The sequence below is a fragment of the Hyla sarda genome, chromosome 6, assembly GCF_029499605.1.
Source record: "Hyla sarda isolate aHylSar1 chromosome 6, aHylSar1.hap1, whole genome shotgun sequence".
In the NCBI taxonomy this organism is placed as follows: Eukaryota; Metazoa; Chordata; class Amphibia; order Anura; family Hylidae; genus Hyla; species Hyla sarda.
In genome coordinates, this window is record NC_079194.1 from 25,197,628 (window position 1) to 25,225,626 (window position 27,999).

The window sequence follows — 27,999 nt, forward strand, 5'->3', positions numbered from 1 at the left end:
GACATGTGGAGGTCCATGTTGCACCCTTTTTCTGGAGTGCTCCCATATATATGGGGTAACCTATTGCCCGACATGTAGTGAACAAATTAAAAAGGTACTAACCTCAGAATTCAACCTTTGCGTCAAATACCTGACCTGTAGTTGTGCTAACACTTGTCCGCAAAGGCACGGAGAAGGCGGCCGGACCCCGGGGTGTCACCCACCGGAGGCAACAACAAGCTGAGGTATTTTATACCTTGCCCCTGCTGATGGAGATAAATAAAAATGCCTCCTCCCCTAACATCACGTGTTTCTTCTCACTTTAAATCCAGGAGCATGGAGGACGGATTCTCCAAGTAAGACTTCCATAAGTTAGAAAATCGGGACATGGTTGCGCCGTCGATGATCCTGTGGTCGGCCGACCAGCTGATGTTGATGATTTGGGCTTTCACCACCTGCCCCCTAGAGTCAAACCTTGGTACTACCTGTAAATCAGAAAAGAGGACAAGGATGTGTAGAGCTTTCTATTTGAGGAGTTTTGCGCACAGGGAAACGCGCAGGCAAATAACAAAGAAATGTCGCCTTTAGAAATAATCCACGTGATGCTATTTGTTTTTAGGGTTAATATAGTGGAGTACAAAGCTGCCAAAACGGCATTAGGGAAAGTAACAGGAGCAAAGAAAATTAAAAAGGGGTACTCCGCTGCTCAGTATTTGGAACAAAATGTTCCGAGTGCTTAGAGACGGCAGCTCATGACATCATAGCCCGCCCCCTCATGATGTCACTCCCCGCCCCCTCAATGCAAGTCTATGGGAGGGGGCGTGACAGCCGTCACGCCCCCTCCCATAGACTTGCATTGAGGGGGTGCGGCGTGATGCCATGAGGGGGTGGGGCTATGACATTACGAGCTCCTGGCGCTGGCTCTAAGCATGCCGAACATTTTGTTCCAAACCCTGAGCAGCGGAGTACCCCCTTAAAACACGTCGTCTGTCTGGGCATGCTGGGAGTTGTGGTTTTGCAGCAGCTGGAGTTCCACAGTTTAAAGACCACTGGACTCTGCTAGACAATAATTTGCATGCAACTTAGGGCACGCCTTGGGACTGCAACTGTATAGGAACATCTGTTCTATTCTGAACGGGGACTGGATATGATCACATCGGATATGTTCATAGGCGAAGATGGCGGTCAATTAGATTAGCCTGTTTAATTGAGTTCTGCTTTGCCTGGAAAAGTTATACAGTCCTAGGATCCCCGGACTGTCATCCTTGACCTCGACAGGTAACCAGAGCACTTTAAAGCAGAACTTATTTTTGCAGACTAAACTAATCGGCAGCCTATTCCAGTTCCGTCCGCATTTACTGTAATTTTGCCAATTTCTATTCACAGCAGGTGATTCCCCTCTAAGGGTCCGTTCACACAGGCGGATTACCTGCGGAATTTGTATTTGCTGCGGAAAATCCTCAGCAGATTTTACCATCATTGACTTCAATTGGTTCCAAAGAAAAATCTGCAATTCTGCCTCTATTGCTGATTTTCTGCTGACCCATTGAAGTCAATGGTAGCAAAATCCCTGCAGCAAATACGCTGCAAATATCTCTGACCCGGTATATTATTGTAGTGTGAACATACCCCTAAGGCTGGGTGATGCAATATGGCTGCAAACAGGGCGAACGAGATTATTAGGTTTTGTCCTTTCCCGACTATACCAGTTTGTGGTCATTAAAGGGGTATTCCGGATTTATACATCTTATCCCCTTATCCAAAGGATAGGAGATGAGATGTAGGGTCGCAGGAGTCCCGCCGCTGGGGACCCCCGGGATCTCGGTGCAAACCCCGGCATCTGTGCCGGGAACTGCCTCTGAGATGGGGACGTCACGCCCCCTCCTGTAGACATGAATGGAGGCGGCGTTGCGTGACATCACTAGGGGGCGTGGCCGTGACATCATGTCCCAGTCTCGGAGGCAGCGTCTTGGATAGGGGATAAGATGTATAAAGCCAGAATACCCCTTTAATATCATAAAAAATTGATAAAAATAAATAAATAAAAAAAAAAAAAAATAACACATTTGTGTCACATTCACCACCACGAAAAATTACCAACCTGCATCTTTCCAATGGCTCCAATTGCAACTTCCGGGGGCATAATAACAGGTTTTGCATATGTCCCGCCAATCTGCGAAAGAAGGGAACCACGACAGGTAAGTACAAAGGACTAGGGTCCTGCACTTCTATACGTACAGGGGATCGGAGGCTTACCGAACCAATATTAGAGAGAGTGAATGTGCCTCCGGTCAGATCTGCGGCCCCCAGCTGTCCTGAAGCCCCCAAGCTCTGCAGACGGTTCAGCTCGGCGGCGATCTCGAAGATACTACGGACCTGTACATTCTTTACATTAGGGACGATGAGCCCCTGGAGAGTATCCATAGCGATCCCAATGTTATGAGACGCCTAAAGGGGGACACCACAGGTTCTGTAAGGATTCCTCACAATGTGGACGCATACTCACGAGACAAAAAGGTGAACGATCAAAAATGATAAACCTTATAGGTGATATTCTGACAGTTCTCATCCACTGAGGCGTTGAGTATAGGGTATTGCAATAGACCAAGGCTTCCCGCCTGCGGAAAACAAGGACCAGAAGAAACAGAATATTATAAGAAAATATTAAGAAAGTGCAAAAATGATCCATCGGATAAGATTTGGAGAATCTGGGAATCACCACCTTGATTTTTTGTCAGGTTTAAAAGGGGTTATCCAGGAAAAAAATGTTTTTTTTATATATCAACTGGCTCCAGAAAGTTAAACAGATTTGTAATTTACTTCTATTAAAAAAATCTTAATCCTTTCAGTACTTATGAGCTTCTGAAGTTAAGGTTGTTCTTTTCTGTCTAAGTGCTCTCTGATGACACCTGTCTCGGGAAACGCCCAGTTTAGAAGAAAATCCCCATAGCAAACCTCTTCTAAACTGGGCGGTTCCCGAGACAGGTGTCATCAGAGAGCACTTAGACAGAAAAGAACAACCTTAACTTCAGAAGTTCATAAGTACTGAAAGGATTAAGATTTTTTAATAGAAGTAAATTACATATCTGTTTAACTTTCTGGAGCCGGTTGATATAAAGTTTTTTTCCTGGATAACCCCTTTAATGGGGTTATCCAGCTTCGAAAAATCACTGTGGATAGAGGATTGTGTAAGATCGCTGGGGCCCCAATGCGATCTCCTGCCCTTTACCCCCCGGCTCTCTTCCTGCACGGGGCAGGGGTCGACACATGCCCACCATTGATCTTTATTGGAGAGTTGAAGTACTTTACTCTGGTATCTCCGGGTCTCCCACAGAGATGCATGAAGGGGGCATGTTAAACGGGTACTCGAGCCCTAAGACATCTTATCCCCTATCCAAAGGATAAGGGTTAAGATGTCTGACCGCGGGGGGTCCCGCCGCTGGAGACCCCCTGTAATCTTGCATTCGGCACCCACCTCTTTGAGCTGCACGCCGCGCTGCCAGCTCACAAACTGCCGGGTGCCGACAACGACTCCGCCCCCATGTGACGTCACACCACGCCCCGTTATGCAAGTCTAAAGGAGGGGGCGTGACGGCCATCACGCCCCATCCCATAGACTTGCATAAAGGGGGCGGGGCGTGACATCACACGGGGGGGGGGGGGGGGGGGGGCACCCGGCAGTTTGTGAGCTGGCAGCGCGGCGTGCAGCTCAAAGAGGTGGGTGCCGAATGCAAGATTGCGGGGGGTTCCCAGCGGCGGTACCCCCGCGGTCAGACATCTTAACCCTTATCCTTTGGATAGGGGATAAGATGTCTTAGGGCCGGAGTACCCCTTTAACCACAGCTCTGTGCAGGAAGAGAGCCAAAGTGCCAGGCGGGAGATCGCGGGGTCCCAGAAGTTGGACCCCCCGTGATCTGACACTTATCTCCGATCCATTTTTCTAAGCTAGACTACTCCTTTAATGTTATGGCTGCTTAGTGTATACTATACGTACAGCCCTAATTCCTTCCATGTTATCAGCTCCACTGCACAATATTTATTTAGGATTATTTGCTCTGAACTCACCTTGAGGAAGAAAGGCATAAATGACAGTCTGACCCCTCGAGCTTCGACCATAGGCTTGAGGTCCTCTCGGAGCTTGACCAGAGCCGTCAGATCCACTTCATCACAGTAACCAAAGTGAGGGATTTTCAGTGCGGCGGTCATAGTTTTCACCATGGCTTTATGGAAGCCTGAAAATATAAAGAGTATTAGCCATAATAATGGTCGTCTAAAATAAGAAGGCACTTTAATTTATTACTATCACAGTGGTTTTGATCTCCAGCTGTTGCAAAACTACAACACCCAGAAAGCTCACACAGTCAATGTCCGAGCATGCTGGGTGTTGTAGTTTTGTAACAGCTGCAGGTGCACGTCTTGGGAAACACCGCTCTAGACATACAGTGGGGCAAAAAAGTATTTAGTCAGCCACCAATTGTGCAAGTTCTTCCACTTAAAAAGATGAGAGATTCCTGTAATTCTCATCATAGGTTATAACCTAATCTATGAGAGACAGAATGAGAAAAAAATACATTAAATCACATTGTCTGATTTTTAAAGAATTTATTTGCAAATTATGGTGAAAAATAAGTATTTGGTCACCTACAAACAAGCAAGATTTCTGGCTCTCACAGACCTGTAACTTCTTCTTTAAGAGTCTTCTCTGTCCTCCACTCGTTACGTGTATTAATGGCTCCTGTTTGAACTTGTTATCAGTATAAAAGACACCTGTCCACAACCTCAAACAGTCACACTCCAAACTCCACTATGGCCAAGACCAAAGAGCTGTCGAAGGACACCAGAAACAAAATTGTAGACCTGCACAAGGCTGGGAAGACTGAATCTGCAATAGGCAAGCAGCTTGGTGTGAAGAAATCAACTGTGAGAGCAATTATTACAAAATGGAAGACATACAAGACCACTGATAATCTCCCTCGATGGTGATAATCACCCCGTCGTGTCAAAATGATCACAAGAATGGTGAGCAAAAATCCCAGAACCATACAGGGGGACCTAGTGAATGACCTGCAGAGAGCTGGGATCAAAGTAACAAAGACTATCATCAGTAATACACTATGCCGCCAGGGACTCAAATCATGCAGTGCCAGTCGTGTCCCCCTGCTTAAGCCAGTACATGTCCGGGCCCGTCTGAAGTTTTCTATAACAAAGTATATAACAAAGTATTGAGAAGAACTTTTGTTATTGCCCAAATACTTATTTTCCACCATAATTTGCAAATAAATTCTCTAAATATCAGACAATGTGATTTTATGGATTTTTTTTCTCATTATGTCTCTCATAGTTAAGGTTATAACCTATGATGAAAATTACAGGACTCTTCTCATCTTTTTAAAAGGTGTACTTTGGTGGAAAACTTTTTTTTTTTTTTTTTTAACCAACTGGTGCCAGAAAGTTAAAACAGATTTGTAAATTACTTCTATTAAAAAATCTTCATCCTTCCAGTACTTATTAGCTGCTGAATACTACATAGGAAATTATTTTCTTTTTGGAACACAGTGCTCTCTGCTGACATCTCTGTCCATTTTAGGAACTGTCCAGAGCAGCATATGTTTTCTATGGGGATTTTCTCCTACTCTGGACAGTTCTTAAACTGGACAGAGATGTCAGCAGAGAGCACTGTGTTCCAAAAAGAAAATACATTTCCTCTGTAGTATTCAGCAGCTAATAAGTACTGGAAGGATTAAGATTTTTAAATAGAAGTCATTTACAAATCTGTTTCACTTTCTGGCACCAGTTAATAAAAAAAAAAAAAAAAAAATAATAAGTTTTCCACCGGAGTGCCCCTTTAAGTGAGAGAACTTTTACAATTGGTGGCTGACTAAATACTGTATCTATCTATCCATATACACACATGCATACATATCAATTAGAGATGAGCGAACTTACAGTAAATTAGATTCGTCACAAACTTCTCGGCTCGGCAGTTGATAACTTTTCCTGCATAAATTAGTTCAGCTTTCCGATGCTCCGGTGGGCTGGAAAAGGTGGATACAGTCCTAGCAGACTCTTTCCTAGGAATGTATCCACCTTTTCCAGCCCACCGGAGCACCTGAAGGCTGAACTAATTTACGCAGGATAAGTCATCAACTGCCGAGCTGAGAAGTTCGTGACGAATTGAATTTACTGTAAGTTCGATAATCTCTAATATCAATGTATCCCAAGGTCATATTGCGCTTGTAGCTTTATCCCATTTACCCAAAAATAAGGGAAATATTTACAAATAAAAAATACATACGGTATATAAAAATAAAATAATTATTATTAATAATTAAAAAAATTAAATAAAATGAAATTAAATATATCCGCTATTTTAATGGAACTCAATAGCACGGTCTTCTGCTTTATTGGGTCCTGTAAAATTAGCATATAAGGCTCCAATGGAGTCACTAAGTGCCATTGAAAAAGATGGCACCCACTGCTCTATGCCACAGTAGAGGCATCCTGTTCTTAGGAGAATGCCGACAGATACCGGTGACGAAAAAACAAAACACGGTGGGAACCCGGCCTAAAAAACAACAAAGGTTGTGGCTTTACGGTCTCAGATCTGTGGGGCATTGGTTCTCATTGAGTAAAATAAGCTCTCCTCAAGAAGGAAGAAAAAACTGTCTGTCTAGTGCGACATTTTCCAACCAGGGTGCCTCCAGCTGTTGCAAAACTTCAACTCCCAGTATGCCCGGACAGCCAAAGGCTGTCCGGGCATGCTGGGAGTTGTAGTTTTGCAACAGCTGGAGGCACCCTGGTTGGAAAACCAAGAAGGAAACTCTCTCTCTAGTGCAGGGCTTCCCAATCAGGGTGCCTTTTAGATGTCAAGGCATGCTGGGAGTTGTAGTTTTGCATCAGCAGGAAGCAGCCTGGTTGGAAAATGCTGTTTTAGTGCCCTTTCCACACTACAGACTTTCCATGGCGGAAATTCCAGACCCTAGACTCTGCCGAAAGAATGAACACGTTTATTCTTTCGCCGGAATGCGCTGGGAAACGCATTGGCGTCTATGGAGACAGCGCATTACCGAGCAGCGCAGTTACCTTTAAGGGGCTCGGTGACATCTTTCCCTGAGAAGGTGATTGGTTTGCTAATAAAAACTGGAATGCTGGGAGCCGTTTCCTTCGGAGATGGTTTGGAGATCTCTTTCTTTGGAGGCGGCGGCGGTGTGATCTCCATTTGTGGGGATGGCGGCAAGATGGCGCCCGTTTGCTTAGCCAAGAAGCTGAGAATGTCTTCTTTTAGGATACGTCCATCCCGTCCGCTGCCGACCACTTCACTAAGCTTTATCTGTAGAAATCAGGTTACAAAAAAAATAAAAATAATAATAATATATCAGAAATGTCTCTAGGCTTCCCCCATTATTATTAGTTACTTTTTATCTGCCCTAACAGTGTAAAATCATCGTATAGGGCAAATACAGGAATTTGAAAGGTGACCTTCCAAGTGCTTTCAGCGTAAATTACGTCATACATTTTTATATATAGTTTGGTTTTTGGTATCCGTGACAGCATATCATACTTCAGGTGGTCTAGAGGGGGTTTAGTGGTTGTCAAAGGGCATATTAACCCCTTAAGGACATGTACGGCAGAGCAGCGTGCTACTTTGCACACAGCTCCATATATTTAGGGGGCGGCAGTAAAGTGTGCACAGGAGCTGCGCTTGCTTCATATAGGGTTATGGGTGCATACACACCATGTTTTTTGCTATACAGTTCCCGTATACGGTTTCAAGTCAAAAACTGTACGGAACCGTATAGAAAACCGTATGCATTGACTTAACATTGTAAACCGTATGTCATCCGTTTTGCACCTCATACGGTTTTCTCCGTTTTTTTCCCCCCGTACCCAATACCGTAGTCTACCACATTTTTTGGTCCGGGTGAAAAACCGTATACTTTTTTATAACATTGGAGTCAATGGGAACCGTACAGAACTGTATGTACGTATGGTTCCATCCGGTTTATGACTTTGCACAGTTTTTTTTCTTGGAATTTCAATCAAACAAGTGAAACTTTATTAGGGATCGACCGATATGGATTTTTTTAGGGCCGATACCGATAATTGGTGGAGGTGAGGGCCGATAGCCGATAACTTATACCGATATTCCGGTATAAGTTATCGGCTATTTATCTCTTCCACCCACCCCCCCCTCCCCCTGGCGACACCGCTGCAGATCATTGATTTAAGGCGGGCGCTTTAAATCAATGAACTGCAGCAGCTTTTGCGGTGCCATAGACCGCCGCCACCACCCGCTTCTCTCCCCCTGCCTGTCCGGGGGTCCTCCTGAGTCCTATCACCGCGACCGTACCCCCCCCCCCCCCCCAACCCCATCGCCTCCCCCATCCCAGGTTTTATAATTACCTGTTCCCGGGGCCCGGGGTCCACTCTACATCTGGCTCCGGTGGCGTCCTCCTGAGCTGTCACTGTGCACACTGATGGTGACGTCGCGTTGAGGATGTCACTCGTCATTGCGCACAGCGTAACGCAGGACGCAGCAGGAGCCAGAAGTAGCGTGGACCCCGGCCCCTGGGAAAAGGTAATTATAAAACCAGGGATGGGGGAGGCAATGGGGCTGGGGCGGTGGGTCGTGGGGGGCGGTCGCGGTGTGGTGGGTCGGTGGGGGGGGGGGGGGTTATGGGTGGGGGGGCTGGTGCGGTCGCGGTGGGGTGAATTATCAGATTATCGGCAAGGTAATTGCCGATACCAATAACGCCCAAAATCGTGAATATCGGCCAAAACGATAATCGGTCGATCCCTAAACTTTATTCAAAATGGAATGAAAAGTTAAAAACTTATGCAGTTTTTTCTTAAAAAACGGATGCAACCATTCATCATTTTTCAAACCATATACGATTTTTAACCGTATACAGGTTGAAATTTGTACACGCGTTTTGATACAGTTTAGTCAGGTTTTGAGGGATCCATTTTTCATGAAAAACCTGATACGGGAACTGTATTGCAAAGTGTGCATGCACCCCAATACTGTCTGCTTTCTGCAGCCTGGGACACACCGCTAACGGCATGCATCTGCCAATAACCCTTTACATGCTGTGATCAATGCATCTATAGGGAATGTCTCAGATGCCGGTGGGAGTACTCTATATAAAAAAAGTAAAAAAACTAAATGTAAATTAACTGCTCCCCCAATAAAAATTTGCTCCCCTTTTCCTATTGCTATACAAAAAAAAAGTAAAATAATTTTTTTTTTTTTTACATATTTGATGCTGCCGCATGGCTAACTGTCTGAACTATTAAAATATTAGTGAAATATTAGAGAATCAGCTGAATCCCTTTTTTGGGCATTTTGGCATTTTTTCCGATTAATCAATTAAATAAATCAACAACTAATCGATTATTAAAATAATCGTTAGCTGCAGCCCCAGCCAATTCCAATCTGTTCTTTCCCCGATGTTACAAAGACATTACGGTGTATATGGGATCCTATGAACCCGTATATTTAGGGGGTGGCTATAAAGTGAGCACAGGAGCTGCGCTTGCTTCATACAGGGTTAATAGTGGCTGCTGTCAGCCAGTACCATTTTTTTTATAGAACTTTTTTTTCTGACATATGATGTGACCAGAAATCAACAATTCTGCCGTTCACGCATCAGCACCAGAAGTTTCTGCACACGGCGATAACAAATTGTTTTCTTTATTTTTTTAAATGGTAAATGTGGGGCAGTTTTTTTATCAGTGTGGGGTGGTTGTTTAAAACTTTTTAAATATTTATTAGGGATCGACCGATTATCGGTTTGGCCGATATTATCAGCCGATATTCACGATTTTGGACGTTATCGGTATCGGCAATTACCTTGCCGATAATTCGAAAATGCCCCGCCCCCCCACCCCCTCAGCCAGAGACCACCGCCGCCGCTGCCCCATTGCCTCCCCCATCCCTGGTTTTAATAGCCGATAACTTATACCGGATCAGCTATCGGCCCTAACCTCCACAAAGTATCGGCCCTAAAAAAAAAATAAAAAAAAAAATATATTGGTCGATCCCTAATATTTATTTTACACTTTTTAAAGGGGTACTCCACCCCTAGACATCTTATCCCCTATCCAAAGGATAGAGGATAAGATGTCAGATCGCCGGGGTCCCGCTGCTGGGGACCCCGGGGATCGCTGCTGCAGCACCGCGCTATCATTACTGCGCAGAGCGAGATCGCTGCACGTAATGACGGGCGATACAGGGGCCGGAGCATCGTTACGTCACGGCTCCGCCCCTCGTGATGTCACGGCCCGCCCCCGTCAATACAAGTCTATGGGAGGGGGAGTGGCGGTCGTCACGCCCCCCTGCCATAGACTTGCATTAAGGGGACGGGCCGTGATGTCATGAGGGGCGGAGCCATGACTTCCCGCTGCTCCGGCCCCTGTATCACCCGTCATTACGTGCAGAGCGAACTCGCTCTGCGCAGTAATGATAGCGGGGTGCTGCAGCGGCGATCCCCGGGGTCCACAGCAGCGGGACTGCGGCGATCTAACATCTTATCCCCTATCCTTTGGAGGGGCGGAGTATCCCTTTAAGCAATCTTTAAAATTGCAACATACTGTTCAGTACTATGTAATAACATAGTACTAAATCAGCGATTTTTCCCCCCTAAGCAGATTCTGCATTCCGGAGGAGGGTAAGAGACCTCTAGCTACCGTTTGCACTCAGCGGACCCCAGCAATCACACTGCAGGGGTCCGATGAGCCCCCTGACATAGACTTGCATTGAGGGGGCGGGGTGTGATGGCATGGGGGCGGGGCTATGGCATCACGAGCTCCCGGCGCCTTCTGCTGCGTTCGGAACAGTTTGTTCCAAACGCTGAGCAGCGGAGTACCCCTTTAAATATGAGATATCTATGGTTCTCTTTAAATCCATTGGCGCTAAACGAAAACTAGCAATGGTTGTGATAGGGAAATACTTTCACATGTGACCTGGAACCTGCAAGAAATCTCACCCATTAATGTAACCCACATCAATTCCAAAGAGCAGACATGTCATACAATCTCCGCACACTCTGTGAGACCGGAGTCACATGGGCCTCAGCGGCTGGAAACATTTCTGCAATGGTTTTGTACTGAAGTCAGCTACGTATTCGCAAAACAGTGTTCCCAACAAGCTGCTGCAAACTACAACTACCAGCATCTTGGGAGTTGTAGTTTTGCAACAGCTGGAAAGCAACAGGTAAGAAAATATGCAGAATATCTTGTCTTCTAAGTTAAAGTGGTACGCCGGAAGAATTTTTATTTTCTCTTAAATCAACTAATGCCAGAAAGTTATACAGATTTGTAAATTACTTCTATCTAAAAATCTTAACCCTCCCAGGACTTATCAGCTGCTGTATACTCCAGAGGAAGTTGTGTAGTTCTTTCCAGTCTGACCACAGTGCTCTCTGCTGACACCTCTGTCCGTGTCAGGAACTGTCCAGAGCAAGAACAAATCCCCATAGCATACCTCTCCTGCTCTGGAAAGTTCCTGACACGGACAGAGGTGTCAGCAGAGAGCACTGTGGTCAGACTGGAAAGAACAACACGACTTCCTCTGGAGCATACAGCAGCTAATAAGTACTGGAAAGATTACGATTTTTATATAGAAGTAATTTACAAATCTGTATAACTTTCTGGCACCAGTTGATTTGAATATGTTTGAAAAAAATGTAATAATAAATCAGACAGGCAGTAAAGCACGGACGCTGTCACATGTCATGTATATGTTTTCATCTATTATTGATGGGGCCCATCGGAAATCGAAACAAAGGAAGCTTACATTGTTCTCCATGGCGAGGCGTCTTACAGCCGGAGTGGCCAGTGTCTTGTGCCCCTTTATTTCTTGGTGGGTATGCTCCTGGGAAATCGCGGGGGTCTCCACAACATCTTCTTCAGGGGCCACATCTGGGAAGAATTAATGACTTTTTAATAAAACAATTATAGAGGAGACAACCGTATAACTAAGATTAAACTAAAGGTGGAGAACATCTTTAGGAAAAACCTGGCTGAGAAGGGTGTCCTAGAGCAGTGGTCTCCAACCTGCGGACCTCCAGATGTTGCAAAACTACAACTCCCAGCATGTCCGGACAGCCAACGGCTGTCCGGGCATGCTGGGAGTTGTAGTTTTGCAACATCTGGAGGTCCGCAGGTTGGAGACCACTGCCCTAGAGTAAGCTCATCTCCCCACCTTATTGATGGTACATACTCTGATGGGGTGACTGTTACTAGTGGGGACCACATGGGTCAGACTTGGGTCCGATTCTCAGAGAGAATTAGGGTTATTTAGTTTAGGAAAATGACAGTTTTGGGGAGACCTAATAACTATGTATATGTATATCAGGGGGCAGTACCAAGCTCTCTCACATGATCTATTTATACCCAGGACTGTATCTATAACAAGGGGGCATCCTCTACGTCTAGAGGAAAGAAGGTTTCTACACCAGCACAGACGGGGGTTCTTTACTGTAAGAGCAGTGAGACTGTGGAATTCTCTCCCGGAGGAGGTGGTCATGGTGAACTCTGTAAAAGAATTCAAAAGGGGTCTGGATGCATTTTTGGAGAGTAATAACATTACAGATTATGGATACTAGATTTATAGGGACAGAATGGTGATCCAGGGATTTATTAGAATGCCATATTGCAGTTGGGAAGGGATTTTTGCTCCTGGAATAGGGCAATTGGCATAAGCCTCATGAGGGTTTTTTTGCGTTCCCCTGGGTCAACACAGGAGGGACACAATAGGGATACAGGTTGACCTTGATGAACTCTGATCTTTTTTCAGTCTTATGAACTATATGACCTTTCATAGCATCCGTTTCGATATCCACCAAAGGTTTCCCGACCAGCGCGGTGTCATCTACATTGTAATACAGTTTCCGGACGACCCCATCATAGCGGCTGGTGATGGTCACTGAGGCTTTGTCGCTTTGAACTTCACAGATACTATCGAACTGGGACACAGTGTCACCTTCTTTCACATACCTGAAGAGAGGAGAGGAGAGAGCAACTAAATATCTTATACAGTGACCCCCCCCCGACCTACGATGGCCCCGACATACGATCATTTCAACATACGATGGCCTCTCAGAGGCAGCATCAACATTCGATGCTTTTGTATGTCGGGGCCATCGCATAAACGGCTATCCGGCAGCGCAGACTGCTTCAGCTGCCACCGGATAGCCATTTACGGTGCCCGTGTGGTCCGCTGACGATCACTTACCTGTCCTCGGGGGTCCGGCGCGTCCTCTTCGGGATCCCCTGCATCGTCGGCGCTCTCCATCGTCGTCATCACGTCGCTGCGCACGCCGTCCCGTCATCCAATAGGAGCGGCGTGCGTAACGACGTGATGGCGGCGACGGAGAGCGAGGATGCCGGGGAAGCAGAAAGCAGAGGCCTTGCCGGAGCGGCGGGGACACCCCGGGGACGCGGCGACAGCGATGGAGGACGACATCCAGGGCAGCGGTGACTAGCGGTGACGGTCCGGAGCGGCGGGGACAGGTGAGTATAACCTCCAATACCAGTGGTCTTCAACCTGCGGGCCTCCAGATGTGGCAAAACTACAACTCCCAGCATGCCCGGACAGCCGTTGGCTGTCCGGGCATGCTGGGTGTTGTAGTTTTGCAACATCTGGAGGTCCGCAGGTTGTAGACCACTGTCCTATACTTTACATTGCACGGATCCCTCAACATGCGATGGTTTCAACAAACGATGGTCCATTTGGAACGGATTACCATCGTATGTTGAGGGACCACTGTATATGACAAGCTAGAAAATAAGATCCTGAAAGATGATTGTAGGTAAAAGGAAAAAAAATCATTATTCTGTGACTAAAGAAAACCAGTCAGTCAGTCATTCTCTCCAAACTCTATGTATATTGAACTCCTCTACCCAAGGGCAGTAAGGGGCCCTTTATACTTTATCTACCAAATCCCAAGGCCATAGCCGGGGGTGAAACACCCCAATTACACAACCCCTAAAATGTAACTTTTATTTCTAAAATGAATCCCCCAGTTAAAACTGATACCAAGGCAAACAATATAGAAATTGCTGTATCTGGGAGTTACCCCCTCCATTCACTGTATACAGCGACCCTGCAGTTGGCTCTATATACAAGTCTGCCTTGGAAATTACTTAAAGGGGTATTCTGTTCAGTGTTTGGAACAAACTGTTACGAACGCTGGAGTCAGCGCCGGGAGCTTGTGATGTCATAGCTCCGCCCCCTCATGCCATCACGCCCCCTCCCATAGACTTGCATTGAGGGGGTGGGGCATGACATCATGAGGGGGCGGGGCTTTGACGTCACACGCTCCCGGCGCCAGCTCCAGCGTTCGTAACAGTTTGTTCCAAACACTGAGCAGCAGAATACCCCTTTAAGTGATTTCCAAAGCAGACTTGTATATAGCGCCAACTGCAGGGTCGCTGTATACAGTGAATGGAGCGGTAACTCCCAGATACAGCAATTTCTATATTGTTCGCCTTGGTATCAGTTTTAACGCACTGTTTTTCTGGGGATTCATTTTATTAGGAACAATAAAAGTTACGTTTTAGGGGTTGTGTAATAGGGGTGTTTCACTCCGGGGTACGGCCTTGGGGTTTGGTAGACAAACTATGTAGTCCCAGGGGCAAAAATTGCTGAAATATCCAATCCAAATGGCAAGCCATCTAGAAAGAGCTGGGCACTAATTAATATATATATATATATATATATATATATATATATATATATATATTCACTGGAGATTGCAGGATGTGCAGTTTTGAACAGTTTGTATGACTATCAAGGAGTTTGATGGCAGTAAGGAAAGGTTCACACTGCTTTTTTGATGAAAGCACACGTTTTATGCACTTGAAAAGTTTACATACCGTATATACTCGAGTATAAGCCGACCCGAGTATAAGCCGAGACCCTAATTTCAACCCAAAATCCCAGGAAAAGTTATTGACTCGAGTATAAGCCTAGGGTGGGAAATACATCATCCCCCCGTCATCATCCAGACCTGTCATTAACATCCTCATCATCATCACCGCCTGTCATCATCCAGACCCTCATCATCATCACCTGTCATCATCCCCTTGTCATCATCCCACACATCCCCCCTTCATCATCCCCTTGTCATCATCCCACACACCCCCCTTCATCATCCCCTTATCATCCCACACACCCCCCTTCATCATCCCCTTGTAATCATCCCACACACCCCCCTTCATCATCCCCTTGTAATCATCCCACACACCCCCCTTCATCATCCCCTTGTCATCATCCCCACCCCCCTTCATCATCCCACCCCCCCCTTCATCATCCTCTTGTCATCATCCCACACCCCCCCTTCATCATCCTCTTCTCATCATCCGCCCTCAGTGGTCTTCAACCTGCGGACCTCCAGAGGTTTCAAAACTGCAATTCCCAGCAAGCCCGGGCAGCCATCGGCTGTCCGGGCTTGCTGGGAGTTGTAGTTTTGAAACCTCTGGAGGTCCGCAGGTTGAAGACCACTGCGGCCTTCGACATCATCCAGCCCCCTCTCACCCCCTTTAGTTCTGTACAGTACTCACCTCCGCTCGGCGCTGGTCCGGTGCTGCAGGGCTGTCCGGTGAGTAAGTCGTCCGGTGGGATAGTGGTTCCGGGCTGCTATCTTCACTGGGGGCGCCTCTTCTCCGCGCTTCCGGCCCGGAATAGACGCGTTGCCTTGACGATGACGCAGAAGTACGTTGGTAATGAACGCACCTCTGCGTCGTTGTCAAGGCAACGTGACTATTCTGAGGCCGGGCCCGAAGCGCTTAGAAGAGGCCTCCCCGGTGAAGATAGCAGCCCGGAACCAGTATCCCACCGGACCACCTCCTCACCGGACAGTCCTGCAGCACCGGACCAGCGCGAGCGGAGGCGAGTACTCAGAACTAAAGGGGGTGAGAGGGGGCTGGATGATGTCGAAGGCCGCAGTGGTCTTCAACCTGCGGAGGTTTCAAAACTACAACTCCCAGCAAGCCCGGACAGCCGATGGCTGCCCGGGCTTGCTGGGAGTTGTAGTTTTGAAACTTCTGGAGGTCCGCAGGTTGAAGACCACTGCGGGTCGAGAGTTCACTCGAGTATAAGCTGAGGGGGGTGTTTTCAGCACGAAAAATCGTGCTGAAAAACTCGGCTTATACTCGAGTGTATACTGTATACGTTAATGGATGCTGAAAATTGATGCTTCTGTATGTCATGGGTAGATTATATGGGGGAGATTTATCAAAACTTGTGCAGAGGAAAGGTTGACCAGTTTCCCATAGCAACCAATCAGATGGCTTCTTTCATTTTTAACAAGGCCTCTGCACAGGTTTTGATAAATCTCCCCCAATATATCCAAATGGGAGTATGCCTATAACAGACCTTAACAAATCACAGGTGCCAGGTTGCCATGGCAACAAAGATTTTCATGGTGACATCCAGGTTTTTGTCAGCCTTTAAAAAATAAAAATAAAATATATAAAAACACCAAAAACTATTACTTACCTCTGTCTATGTTCTTCCGCTGATCCCCGTTCTGCCTGCAGCAAGCGCTCCGGTGTTACAGGAGCAGCGGACATCAGGTGACCGCAGCAGCCAATCAGCAGCCTCAGCATTGAAGCTCTGTACTAGTATGGCCAGGCTGTTGATTGGCCGCAGAAGTCACATGACATCAGAATGCCAACTGAAGACATCCGTTACTGTACACCGAGGCACCGACCAATGACATCCACTACTGAACACCGAAGGCAGAGCAGGGGATCAGCGTGGGAACGGAGGCGAAGGTAAGTAAAATAGGTTGGTTTTTTTTATTTTATTTTTTATGAGAGGACACTTATGACTGGGACACACATGGGGGAGATGAGGGGACAGTAATAACTGAAACACGAGGGGGGGGGAGATTAGGGGACGCTAATAACTGACACATGGAGGTGGGAGAAGTAATAACTGACACACAAAAGGAGAAATGAGGGACACTAATAACTGTGACACACAGGGAGATGAGAGAACACTAATGACTGACACACAGGGAGATGAGAGAACACTAATGACTGTAACACAGAGGACAGCTGAGGGGACACTAATGACTGTAACACAGAGGACAGCTGAGGGGACACTAATGACTGTGACACAGAGGACAGCTGAGGGGACACTAATGACTGACACACAGGGGACAGCTGAGGGGACACTAATGACTGTAACACAGAGGACAGCTCAGGGGACACTAATGACTGTAACACAGAGGACAGCTGAGGGGACACTAATGACTGACACACAGGGGACAGCTGAGGGGACACTAATGACTGTAACACAGAGGACAGCTGAGGGGATACTAATGACTGTAACACAGAGGACAGCTGAGGGGACACTAATGACTGCAACACAGAGGACAGCTGAGGGGACACTAATGACTGTGACACAGAGGACAGCTGAGGGGACACTAATGACTGTGACACAGAGGACAGCTGAGGGGACACTAATGATCAATCACATGATGTAATGTTACGTGCGGCATTCTGGCTCCTATATTAATAACACATTTGTCAAGCCCCGGCCTATAACCTCTGGTGTATTTTGAAGGTTATACAGTTTTAGAACAAGGTTATATATTTGCAGACATTGCTCCATTCACAACTAGGAGACAATGAGCCATGTAAAGGATCCTGAGAATATCCCTATAACTCACCAGTCCTTCACCGTAACTTCTGTGATTCCTTCGCCGATGTCTGACAACTTAAACTGTACGACCTTCCCGTTCAGAGCTGAAATATAGAGAAAAGACATCAGAGGCGGAATGGCGAACATCAATCAGATGGACAGGAATGATAGGACAGTAAGTGTTCTGATGTTCAGCCAATCCATAATTAAAAAAAAATACTTAATTGTTCAGCTTACACCAATGTTTCCCAACCAGGGTGCCTCCAGCTGTTGCAAAACTACAACTCAGCATGCACGGCCAGCCTTTGGAGGCACACTATAGGGTCGGGTCACCGGCGGATCCGCAGCATATGTTAGCGTTACGTGTGACCCTACCCTAGAAGTCCCGATTAGGAGGTTTACTGGAAGTCTCATAGACTTGCATGGGACTTCAGAAATTTTTTTTTTTTTTTTTTTAAACACCCTTGCATAATGGGGATGGGTTAGGGATGATTTAACTTGACTATATTTTTAGTTGACATAAGTAACATGTGACCAAATTTCATATAAATATCTCCAGCCATTTGGAAGTTTTGCTGGAAAATACACACATACAACATACATACATATACACACACATACATACAAGGAGAGATTTCTCAAAACCTGTGTAATAGAAGAGTGGTGCAGTTGCCCATAGCAACCAATCAAATTGCTGCTTTCATTTTCAAAGAGGCCTGTGAAAAATGAAAGAAGCGATCTGACTGGTTGCTAGAGGCAACTGGTCAACTTTTCCTTTACACGGGATATGATTAATCTGCCCCGCGCCACAGTACACAGATACAGATGAAACCCGAAAAATTACAATATCCTGTAAAGTTAATTTATTTCAGTAATGCAACTTAAAAGGTGAAACTAATATATGAGAAAGACTCATTACATGCAAAGCAAGATAGTCCAAGCCGTGATTTGTCATAATTGCGATGATTATGGTTACAGCTCATGGAAACCCCAAATCCCCCCCAATTACTATGATTTGGGAAGCCATGTCATCTGCTGGTGTTGGTCCACTGTGCTTCATTAACCCCTTCAGGACCAAGCCCATTTTGGCCTTAAGGACCGGCCATTTTTTGCACATCTGACCACTGTCACTTTAAACATTAATAACTCTGGAATGCTTTTAGTTATCATTGCTTTTTCCTTACATATTCTACTTTAACATAGTGGTAAATTTTTGTCGATACTTGCATCCTTTCTTGGTGAAAAATCCGTAAATTTGATGAAAAATTTGAAAATTTTGCATTTTTTCTAACTTTGAAGCTCTCTGCTTGTAAGGAAAATGGATATTACGAATAATTTTTTTTTATTCACATATACAATATGTCTACTTTATGTTTGCATCATAAAATTTATGAGTTTTTACTTTTGGAAGACACCAGAGGGCTTCAAAGTTCAGCAGCAATTTTCCAATTTTTCACAATATTTTCAAACTCGATATTTTTCAGGGACCAGTTCAGGTTTGAAGTGGATTTGAAGGGTCTTCATATTAGAAATAGCCCATAAATGACCCCATTATAAAAACTACACCCCCCCCCCAAAGTATTCAAAATGACATTCAGTCAGCGTTTTAACCCTTTAGGTGTTTCACAGGAATAGCAGCAAAGTGAAGGAGAAAATTCACAATCTTCATTTTTTACTCTCGCATGTTCTTGTAGACCCAATTTTTGAATTTTACAAGGGGTAAAAGGAGAAAATTTTTACTTGTATTTGTAGCCCAATTTCTCTCAAGTAAGCACATACCTCATATGTCTATGTAAAGTGTTCGGCGGGCGCAGTAGAGGGCTCAGAAGGGAAGGAGCGACAAGGGGATTTTGGAGAGTAAATTTTTCTGAAATGGTTTTTGGGGGGCATGTTGCATTTAGGAAACCCCTATGGTGCCAGAACAGCAAAAAAAATAAAAAAAAATAAAAAATAAAAAAAATAAAAAAAACACATGGCATACCATTTTGGAAACTAGACCCCCTCGGGGAATGTAACATGGGATAAAGTGAGCCTTAATACCCCACAGGGGTTTCACGACTTTTGCAAATGTAAAAAAAGAAAATAATTATAATTTTTACCTAAAATGCTTGGTTTCCCAAAAATGTTACATTTTTAAAAAGGGTAATAGCAGAAAATACCCCTAAAAATTTGAAGCCCAATTTCTCCCGATTCAGAAAGCACCCCATATGGGGGTGAAAATTGCTCTGCTGGCGCACTACAGGTCTCAGAAGAGAAGGAGTCACATTTGGCTTTTTTAAAGCAAATTTTGCTCTGGGGGCATGCCGCATTTAGGAAGCCCCTATGGTGCCAGGACAGCAAAAAAAAAAAAAAACACATGGCATACCATTTTGGAAACTAGACCCGTGGGGGAACGTAACAAGGGGTTAAGTGAACCTTTATACCCCACAGATGTTTCACGACTTTTGCATATGTAAAAAAATAATAAATTTAATTTTACCTAAAATGCTTGTTTTCCCAAAAATGTTACATTTTTAAAAAGGGTAAAAGCAGAAAATACCCCCCAAAATTTGTAACACAATTTCTCCCGAGTACGGCGATACCCCATATGTGACCCTAAACTGTTGCCTTGAAATACGACAGGGCTCCAAAGTGAGAGCGCCATGCGCATTTGAGGATTAAATTAGGGATTGCATAGGGGTGGACATTGGGAATCACTGGCGTAAAATACCCCTAACAGGGTGCCTCCAGCTGTTGCAAAACTCCCAGCATGCCTGGACAGTCAACGGCTGTCCAACAATACTGGGAGTTGTTGTTTTGCAACAGCTGGAGGCTCCGTTTTGGAAACAGTGGCGTACCAGACGCTTTCATTTTTATTGGGGAGGGGAGCTGTGTAGGGGTATGTGTATATGTAGTGTTTTTATTTTATTTTTTGTTAGTGTAGTGTAGTGTTTTTAGGGTACAGTCGCACGGGTGGGGGTTCACAGTAGTTTATCGCTAGCAGTTTGAGCTGCGGCAGAAAATTTGCCGCAGCTCAAACTTGCAGCCAGATACTTGCTGTAATCCTCCGCCCATGTGAGTGTACCCTGTACGTTCACATTGGGGGGGGGGGGGGGGGGGGGGGGGGGAACATCCAGCTGTTGCAAAACTACAACTCCCAGCATGCGCTGACAGACTGTACATGCTGAGAGTTTTAGTTTTGCAACAGCTGTAGGCACACTGGTTATGTATCACTGAGTTTGTGACCTAACTCGGTATTTCAAAACCAGTGTGCCTTCAGCTGTTGCAAAACTACAACTCTCAGCAGTCACCGACAGCCAACGGGCATGCTGGGAGTTGTAGTTATGCAACCAGCAGATGCACCACTACAACTCCCAGCATGCACTTTTGCTGATTGTGCAAGCTGGGAGTTGTAGTTAAACAACAGCTGAAGGTACACTTTTCCATAGAAAAAATGTGCCTCCAGCTGTTGCAAAACCATAAGTCCCAGCATGCCCATAAGGGAATGCTGGGAGTTGTGGTGGTCTGCCTTCTGCTGTTGCATAACTACAGCTCCCAGCATGCCCTTTTTGCTGTCACTCACCTCCTGCTGCTGCCGGCACACAGGTCAGTCCCTCGTCGTCGCCGCCGCTGCTCCTGGGGCCCCGATCCCAACATTGACGCCGGGGATCGGGGTCCTCAGCACCCGGGGTGCACGTCCCACACCCGCTCACATCCTCCGGAAGAGGGGCGGAGCGGGTTGCGGGAGTGACACCCGCAGCAGGCGCCCTGATTGGTCGGCCGGTAAACCGGCCGACGAATCAGGGCGATCGTGAGGTGGCACCAGTGCCACCTCTCCCCTGCTGGCTCTGGCTGTTCGGGGCCGTCAGAGACGGCCCCGATCAGCCAGTAATTCCTGGTCACTGGAGACCCGATTGACCCGGAATCGCCGCAGATTGCTGGACTGAATTGTCCAGCGATCTGCGGCCATCGCCGACATGGGGGGGCATAATGACCCCCCTGGGCGATATGCCGGGATGCCTGCTGAACGATTTCAGCAGGCATCCGGCTCCGGTCCCCAACCGGCTAGCGGTGGGGACAGGAATTCCCACGGGCGTATGGATACGCCCTCGGTCCTTAAGGACTCGGAATGCAGGGCGTATCCATACGCCCTATGTCCTGAAGAGGTTAAAGGGGTACTCCGCTGCTCAGCGTTTGGAACAAACTGTTCCGAACGCTGGAGCCGGCAGCTCGTGACGTCATAGCCCTGCCCCTCATGATGTCACTCCCCGCCCCCTCAATGCAAGTCTATGGGAGGGGGCGTGACGGCTGTCACGCCCCTCCCGTAGACTTGCATTGAGGGGGTGGGGCATGACATCATGAGGGGGTGGGGCTATGACATCACGAGCTCCCGACGTGGGCTCCAGCTTTCGGAACAGTTTGTTCCAAACGCTGAGCAGCGGAGTACCCCTTTAACGCCTTAAGGACCAAGCCTTTTTCTGTTTTTTGCACTTTCGTTTTATCCTCCTTACCTTTTAAAAATCATAACCCTCTCAATGTTGCACCTAAAAAACCATATGATGGCTTCCCCCCCCCCCCCCCACCAATTCTACTTTGTAACGACATCAGTCATTTTACCCAAAAATCTACGATGAAACGGGAAAAATAAAAAATCACTGTACGACAAAATTGAAGAAAAAAAATGCCATTTTGTAAAGTTTGGGGGCGTCCGTTTCTACGCAGTACATTTTTCGGTGAACATTCGCTTTATTCTGTAGGTCCATACAATTAAAATGATCCCCTACTTATATAGGTTTGATTTTGTCGGACTTCTGGAAAAAATCATAACTGCATGCAGGAAAATTTATACGTTTAAAATTGTCATCTTCTGACCCCTATAACTTTTTTACGGGGCTGTATGAGGGCTCATATTTTGCGCCGTGATCTGAAGTTTTTATCAGAACCATTTTGACTTGATCGGACTTTTTGATCACTTTTTATTCATTTTTTTTATGGTATAAAAAGTGACCAAAATACGCTATTTTGGACTTTTGAATTTTTTTTTGGCGTACGCCATTGACCGTGCGGTTTGATTAACGATATATTTTTAAAGTTCGGACATTTACACACACGGTGATACAACATGTTTATTTTTATTATGTTTTGATATTTTTTATATGGAATTTGGGAAAAGGGGGGTGATTTAAATTTTTTATAAGGAAGGAGTTAATGTGTGTGTTTTGAACCTTTTTTTATTTTTTTTTTTAACACTTTAAGGCTAGGATTCCACTTAGTTTTTTTTCCTGGCAGTTTTTGGAAAACTGCCAGTGCAATTTTTGAGCCAAAGTCAGAAGTGGATCCATAAGGAAGAAGAAGTGTAAGTCCTTCCTTTATATGTCCTATTCCTTTTGAATACACTTCTGGCTTTGGCTCAAAAACTGCCAGAAAAAAAAAACAAGTGGAAAAACTCAGCCTTAGACCACTTATGGGACTATTAGGGTGCGTTCACACGTCGGAATTCTCGCGGATGAATTCCGCGAACGGAGCTTCCGCCTGGCGGCCGCCGCCGAGGGTACTTCTGCGCTAGGGCCGCGGGGCACTAAGCCGTCACCATTGACGGCTATGCAGTGCCCGCGGAATCCGCGCAAAGAATGAACATGTTCTTTCTTTGCGCGGAACAATTTCAGCGGCTGAAATTCCGCAGTGTGAACGGGTCTCGCGGAAACCCGTTCACACTGGCTCCGTTCCGCGGTGTGAACTTTAACATTAGTGTGAACGGATTTCCGCGAGACCCCTTCACACTGCGGAATTTCCGCCGCTGAAAGTGTTCCGCGCAAAGAACGAACATGTTCATTCTTTGCACGGATTCCGCGAGCACTGCATAGCCGTCAATGGTGACAGCTCAGTGCCGCGCGGCCCTAGCGCCAAAGTACTTACAGCGGCGGCCGCCAGGCGGAAGCTCCGCTCGCGGAATTCATCTGCGAGAATCCCGACGTGTGAACGCACCCTAATGTTAAAGTTCACACCTTGGAATTCCGCCCGGAAATTCCGCGGGAATTCCGTAGTGTGAACGGGGCCTTAGGAGGAATCATTTGATTCCTCATACAGATCAATGTGATTCCACAGAACCACATTGATCTGTGTGCTCTGCGCTCGATTGATAAAGCCTGGCTTTATCATTCTGAACGCAGGAGCCGACACTACAGGATAAGTAAGCCCTCCAGCTACCTCAGCACATGGACGAGTATAGACGTCCATGGTCGTTAACGGGTTAAGTCCAGGGTCAACGCATCCGTCTACCAGGAGATTTTGGAGCACTTCATGCTTCCTTTCCTTTTAAGTTGCATTACTGAAATACAATGGACTTTTGCACGATATTCACATTTTTCGAGTTTCACCTGTATTTACACACACACATTGAGATAATATATATATATATATATATATATATATATATATTATGCTTTTTATTATGTGTTATATAGTCTGTACTTACTAGTTGCAGTTCTGAAGTTCCTCAGCTGCAGAGGTTGCAGGAGCGCAGACGGGGGCTGCTTCTTCCATGACCTTACCAGTACGAACCGGTTGCATAGGATCACTTGTCTAAAACTGGCCTGCGGAAAGGAGCGAGAAAAACATGAAAAACAAAGAAGTAAAAAAAAATAAAAAAATTAAGAACAGCAGAGGTGACCTCTACACTGCAAATAGGAACAGATCATTCATCATGTGATCAAATAGATTCCCTGCTGTGCTGCAGGAGGGGTCAACATCTCCCGCTCCCTGTCTCCGGCCTACAGAACATCAGGTTGTCGGACTGCGGGGAAGCCGTCACTAAACTGGTAGAGACTTATAGGGCCAACGCATCACGAGCAAAAGAGAAGGCGCCATCTAATGTGCCAATACCTGTCCGGGGAGGAGGAGAAGTTTTATTTTGCTCCTTTGAGAACAATCTGATCATGGAAACATGGTGGATAACGGCTGAACGTGCAGTTTCCTAGGAGAGAGTTCACGCAGGCTGGAATTGTCGCAGATAAAATTGGCAGCGGGTTACGGTATCGGGCACCAGTATGACAAATGTTATTCGCACACTGTAGAAACTGCGGACTGCAGCGGAACCCACCATGTGTGGACCTACCCTAATGTCATTTATTGCAGTGTTTCCCAAGCTGTGAGTCTCCAGCTGTTGCAAAACTACAATTCCCAGCATGCCCGGACAGCCTTTGGCTGTCCGGGCATGCTGGGAGTTGTAGTTTTGCAACAGCTGGAGGTACACTGGTTGGGAAACAAACAGTACTGTGCCACACCATCGGCTCCTCACGCTATAGTCAGGCTGTACTAGCAGATCACAGATGCATCAAATTTAACTCACTGAACTGAATAAGCAATCAAAAGAGGCTTAAAATAAATAAAATTTTATATATATATATATATATATATATATATATATATATATATATATATATATATATATATACACATACACACACACACACACACACACACATATATATATATATATATATACACACACACACACACACAATAGAAATTTAAAACATTGTCTCCCCCCCCCCCATTTTTAACTATATAAAACTTAAAAAAAAGGGGTACTCCCCTGGAAAACATTTTTATTTTTTATTTTTAAATCAACTGGTGCCAGAAAGTTAAACAGATTTGTAAATTACTTCTATTAAAAAATCTTAATCCTTCCAGTACTTATCAGTTGTTTACTTTTAGAATTTCCTTTCTGTCCCACCCCACAGTGCTCTCTGCTGACACCTCTGTCCACATCAGGAACTGCCCAGAGTAGGAGAAAATCCCCATAGCAAATCTATCCTGCTCCGGACAGTTCCTAAAAATGGACAGAGGTGTCAGCAGAGAGCACTGTGGTCAGACAGAAAGGAAATTCAAAAAGAAAAAGAACTTCCTGTGGATCATAACAGCAGCTGATATGTACTGCAAGGATTAAGATTTTATATTTTTTTATAGAAGTCATTTACAAATCCGTTTAACTTTCTGGCATCAGTTGATTTAAAAGAAAATGTTTTCCAGTGGAGTACCCCTTTAAAGCAACAGTATGTGTATATATATATATATATATACCGTATTTATCGGCGTATAACACGCACTTTTTAGGCTAAATTTTTTTGCCTAAAGTCTATGTGCGCGTTATACGCCGATACACCCCCAGGAAAGGCAGGGGGAGAGAGGCAGTCGCTGCCGACTTCTCTCCCCCTGCCTTCCCTGGGGTCTAGAGCGCTGCTGTCGGCCCTTCTCTCCCCCTGGCTAACGGCGCCGCTGCCCGTTCTGTCCTCCTGACTATCGGTGCCCCATTGCCGGCGCCGATAGCCAGGGGGAGAGAAGCGGCGCCGACAGCCAGGGGGAGAGAAGGAGCGGCCGCGCCGTGCAGTGCATAGCAACGACGCAGGGGACGTACGCCGGAGGCCTGAAGCAGCGCGGACCCGACCCCGGCAACAGGTAATTATGCCACCGGAGATGGGGGGAGGCAACGGGGCAGCGGCGCCGGCAATGGGTGCCACTGCCCCTTCTCTCCCCCTGGCTGTAGACGCCGCTTCTCTCCCCCTGGCTATCGGCGCCGGCAATGGGGCGCCGGCACCGATAGTCAGGGGGACAGAACGGGCAGCGGCGCCGATAGCCAGGGGGAGAGAAGGGCCGGCAGCAGCGCTCTAGACCCCAGGAAAGGCAGGGGGAGAGAAGCGGGCAGCGATGGCCTCTCTCCCCCTGCCTTTCCTGGGGGTGTATCGGGGTATACACGCGCACACACGCACCCTCATTTTACCATGGATATTTGGGTAAAAAACTTTTCTTACCCAAATATCCTTGGTAAAATGAGGGTGCGTGTTATAGGCCGGTGCGTGGTATACCCCGATAAATACGGTATATATATATATATATATATATATATATATATATATATATATATATATATATATATAAATAAATAAATGGGATTTTCATGGATAACCCCTTTAACATGAAAAGTTTGGAAACATCTGTTCTAACAGCGATCCAACTGTGCATACAGCTGATTGATTCATGACTGCGCCAATTTTTATTATTGTGTTTTCGTTTTTTTCTTTCTTTCTACTACACAGATTTTAGGAGGACCCAGCACTGAAGGTCGAAGGGAGCATGCGGTACTGCAGAGTGAAGAGGCAGTGCGGCCTGAGGGTACAACAGACCCTCCCCCCCTGGGCCCTGCCTCTTTGACACTTTAGGGCCGCAAAATGTGTCTATTTTTATTTCTTTTTCTGCTATTTAAAGGGGTACTCCACTGGAAAACATATCTTTTTGAGAATCAACTGGTGCCAGAAAGTTAAAAACAGATTTGTAAATTACTTCTATTAAAAATAAAAATCTTTATCCTTCTAGTACTTATCAGCTGCTGTATGTTCCAGAGGAAGTTCTTTTCTTTTTGAATTTCCTTTCTGTCTGACCACAGTGCTCTCTGCTGACACCTCTGTCAATTTTAGGAACTGTCCAGAGTAGGAGCAAATCCCCATAGCAAACCTATCCTGCTCTGGACAGTTCCTGACTTGGACAGAGGTGTCAGTAGAGAGCACTGTGGTCGGACAGAAAGGAAATTCAAAAAGAAAAGAACTTCCTCTGGTTCATACAGCTGCTAATAAGTACTGGAAGGATTAAGATTTTTTAATAGAAGTCATTTACAAATCTGTTTAACTTTCTGGCACCAGTTGATTTAAAAGAAAATGTTTTCCAGTGGAGTACCCCTTTAAAGCAAGAGTATACGGAATGAGCCGTATTGTTTATTCCCAGCAGCGTGTGGATTTAGTCAGCGGTCCTGACGTATATTTGGCCCCTGCACTTCTTTGTCCTATTTATAATGATGATTATCCTTCAGTGTTTTGTAACTAGAGTGTCCCCAGCTGTTGCAAAACTACAACTCCCTGCATGCTGGTAGTTGTAGTCGTAGTATTGCAACAGCTGGAGGAGCCCTGGTTGCAAAACACTTCCATAGCCATTGCAATCGCAGAGTATCACATATACAGTGCTGAACTACAACTCCCAGCATGCCCGGACAGCCTTCAACTGTCCAGGTATGCTGGGAGTGGAAGTTTTTCAACAGCTGGAGGCACCCTGGTTGCAAAACACTTCCATAGCCATTGAAATCGCAGATGATCACATATACAGTGCAGAACCAAGTGTGAACATAGTCCTAAAATGCGGAGATCAGCACCTCGGGGGGGTCACCCAGGAGCCCACCCCGTCCATACACACATCTCACCAGACGGCCCAGTGACCGGTTGCAGCTCCTCAGCGCCCTCACCGCCGCCATCTTTCCCGGAAAAGCTGGGCCCACCAATCAGGAGAGGGAACCCGCTCCCGACAGCCAATCAGGAGAGATCAAGGGGGCAACAATGTGT

At 46.0% G+C, this 27,999-nt stretch overlaps 2 protein-coding genes across 5 annotated transcripts in view; one reads left to right on the top strand and one right to left on the bottom strand.

Moving 5' to 3' along the window:
- Positions 1 to 27,999, bottom strand: DBT (dihydrolipoamide branched chain transacylase E2). Of its 3 annotated transcripts, XM_056523347.1 has the most exons (11): positions 27,861 to 27,999; positions 24,090 to 24,207; positions 17,664 to 17,739; positions 12,797 to 12,978; positions 11,777 to 11,901; positions 7,063 to 7,309; positions 4,045 to 4,211; positions 2,520 to 2,597; positions 2,236 to 2,427; positions 2,081 to 2,152; positions 1 to 464 (listed from the first exon to the last, which is right to left on the bottom strand). In XM_056523347.1, exons 1-11 carry the CDS (start codon positions 27,909 to 27,911, stop codon positions 297 to 299), a joined length of 1,476 nt encoding a protein of 491 aa, XP_056379322.1. In that variant the 5' UTR covers positions 27,912 to 27,999; the 3' UTR covers positions 1 to 296. The 3 variants fall into 3 exon arrangements, with proteins under 3 accessions (XP_056379322.1, XP_056379323.1, XP_056379324.1); XM_056523348.1 differs by lacking the exons at positions 17,664 to 17,739; positions 24,090 to 24,207; positions 27,861 to 27,999 and adding an exon at positions 16,484 to 16,695; XM_056523349.1 differs by lacking the exons at positions 12,797 to 12,978; positions 17,664 to 17,739; positions 24,090 to 24,207; positions 27,861 to 27,999 and adding an exon at positions 16,484 to 16,583.
- Positions 16,639 to 27,999, top strand: part of RTCA (RNA 3'-terminal phosphate cyclase) — a 53,242-nt gene continuing 41,881 nt past the window's right edge. The window contains exon 1 of one of the 2 annotated variants that reach the window (XM_056523360.1): positions 16,639 to 16,761. The gene's annotated coding sequence lies outside the window, so the exon portion shown is untranslated. Of the gene's footprint in view, positions 16,762 to 26,730; positions 26,786 to 27,999 lie in introns of those variants that run through there. The other variant, XM_056523359.1, reaches the window with a different exon arrangement.

What these genes read in the sequence shown, in the direction of transcription:
- DBT (XM_056523347.1), bottom strand. Translation starts at nt 27,911, where the DNA reads ATGGCGGCGGTGAGGGCGCTGAGGAGCTGCAACCGGTCACTGGGCCGT. An exon ending in CTCTCTCTAATATTGGTTCG is followed by an intron (nt 2,153 to 2,235) that starts GTAAGCCTCCGA and finishes CTTCTTTCGCAG; the next exon opens with ATTGGCGGGACATATGCAAA. An exon ending in GAGCCATTGGAAAGATGCAG is followed by an intron (nt 465 to 2,080) that starts GTTGGTAATTTT and finishes TCTGATTTACAG; the next exon opens with GTAGTACCAAGGTTTGACTC.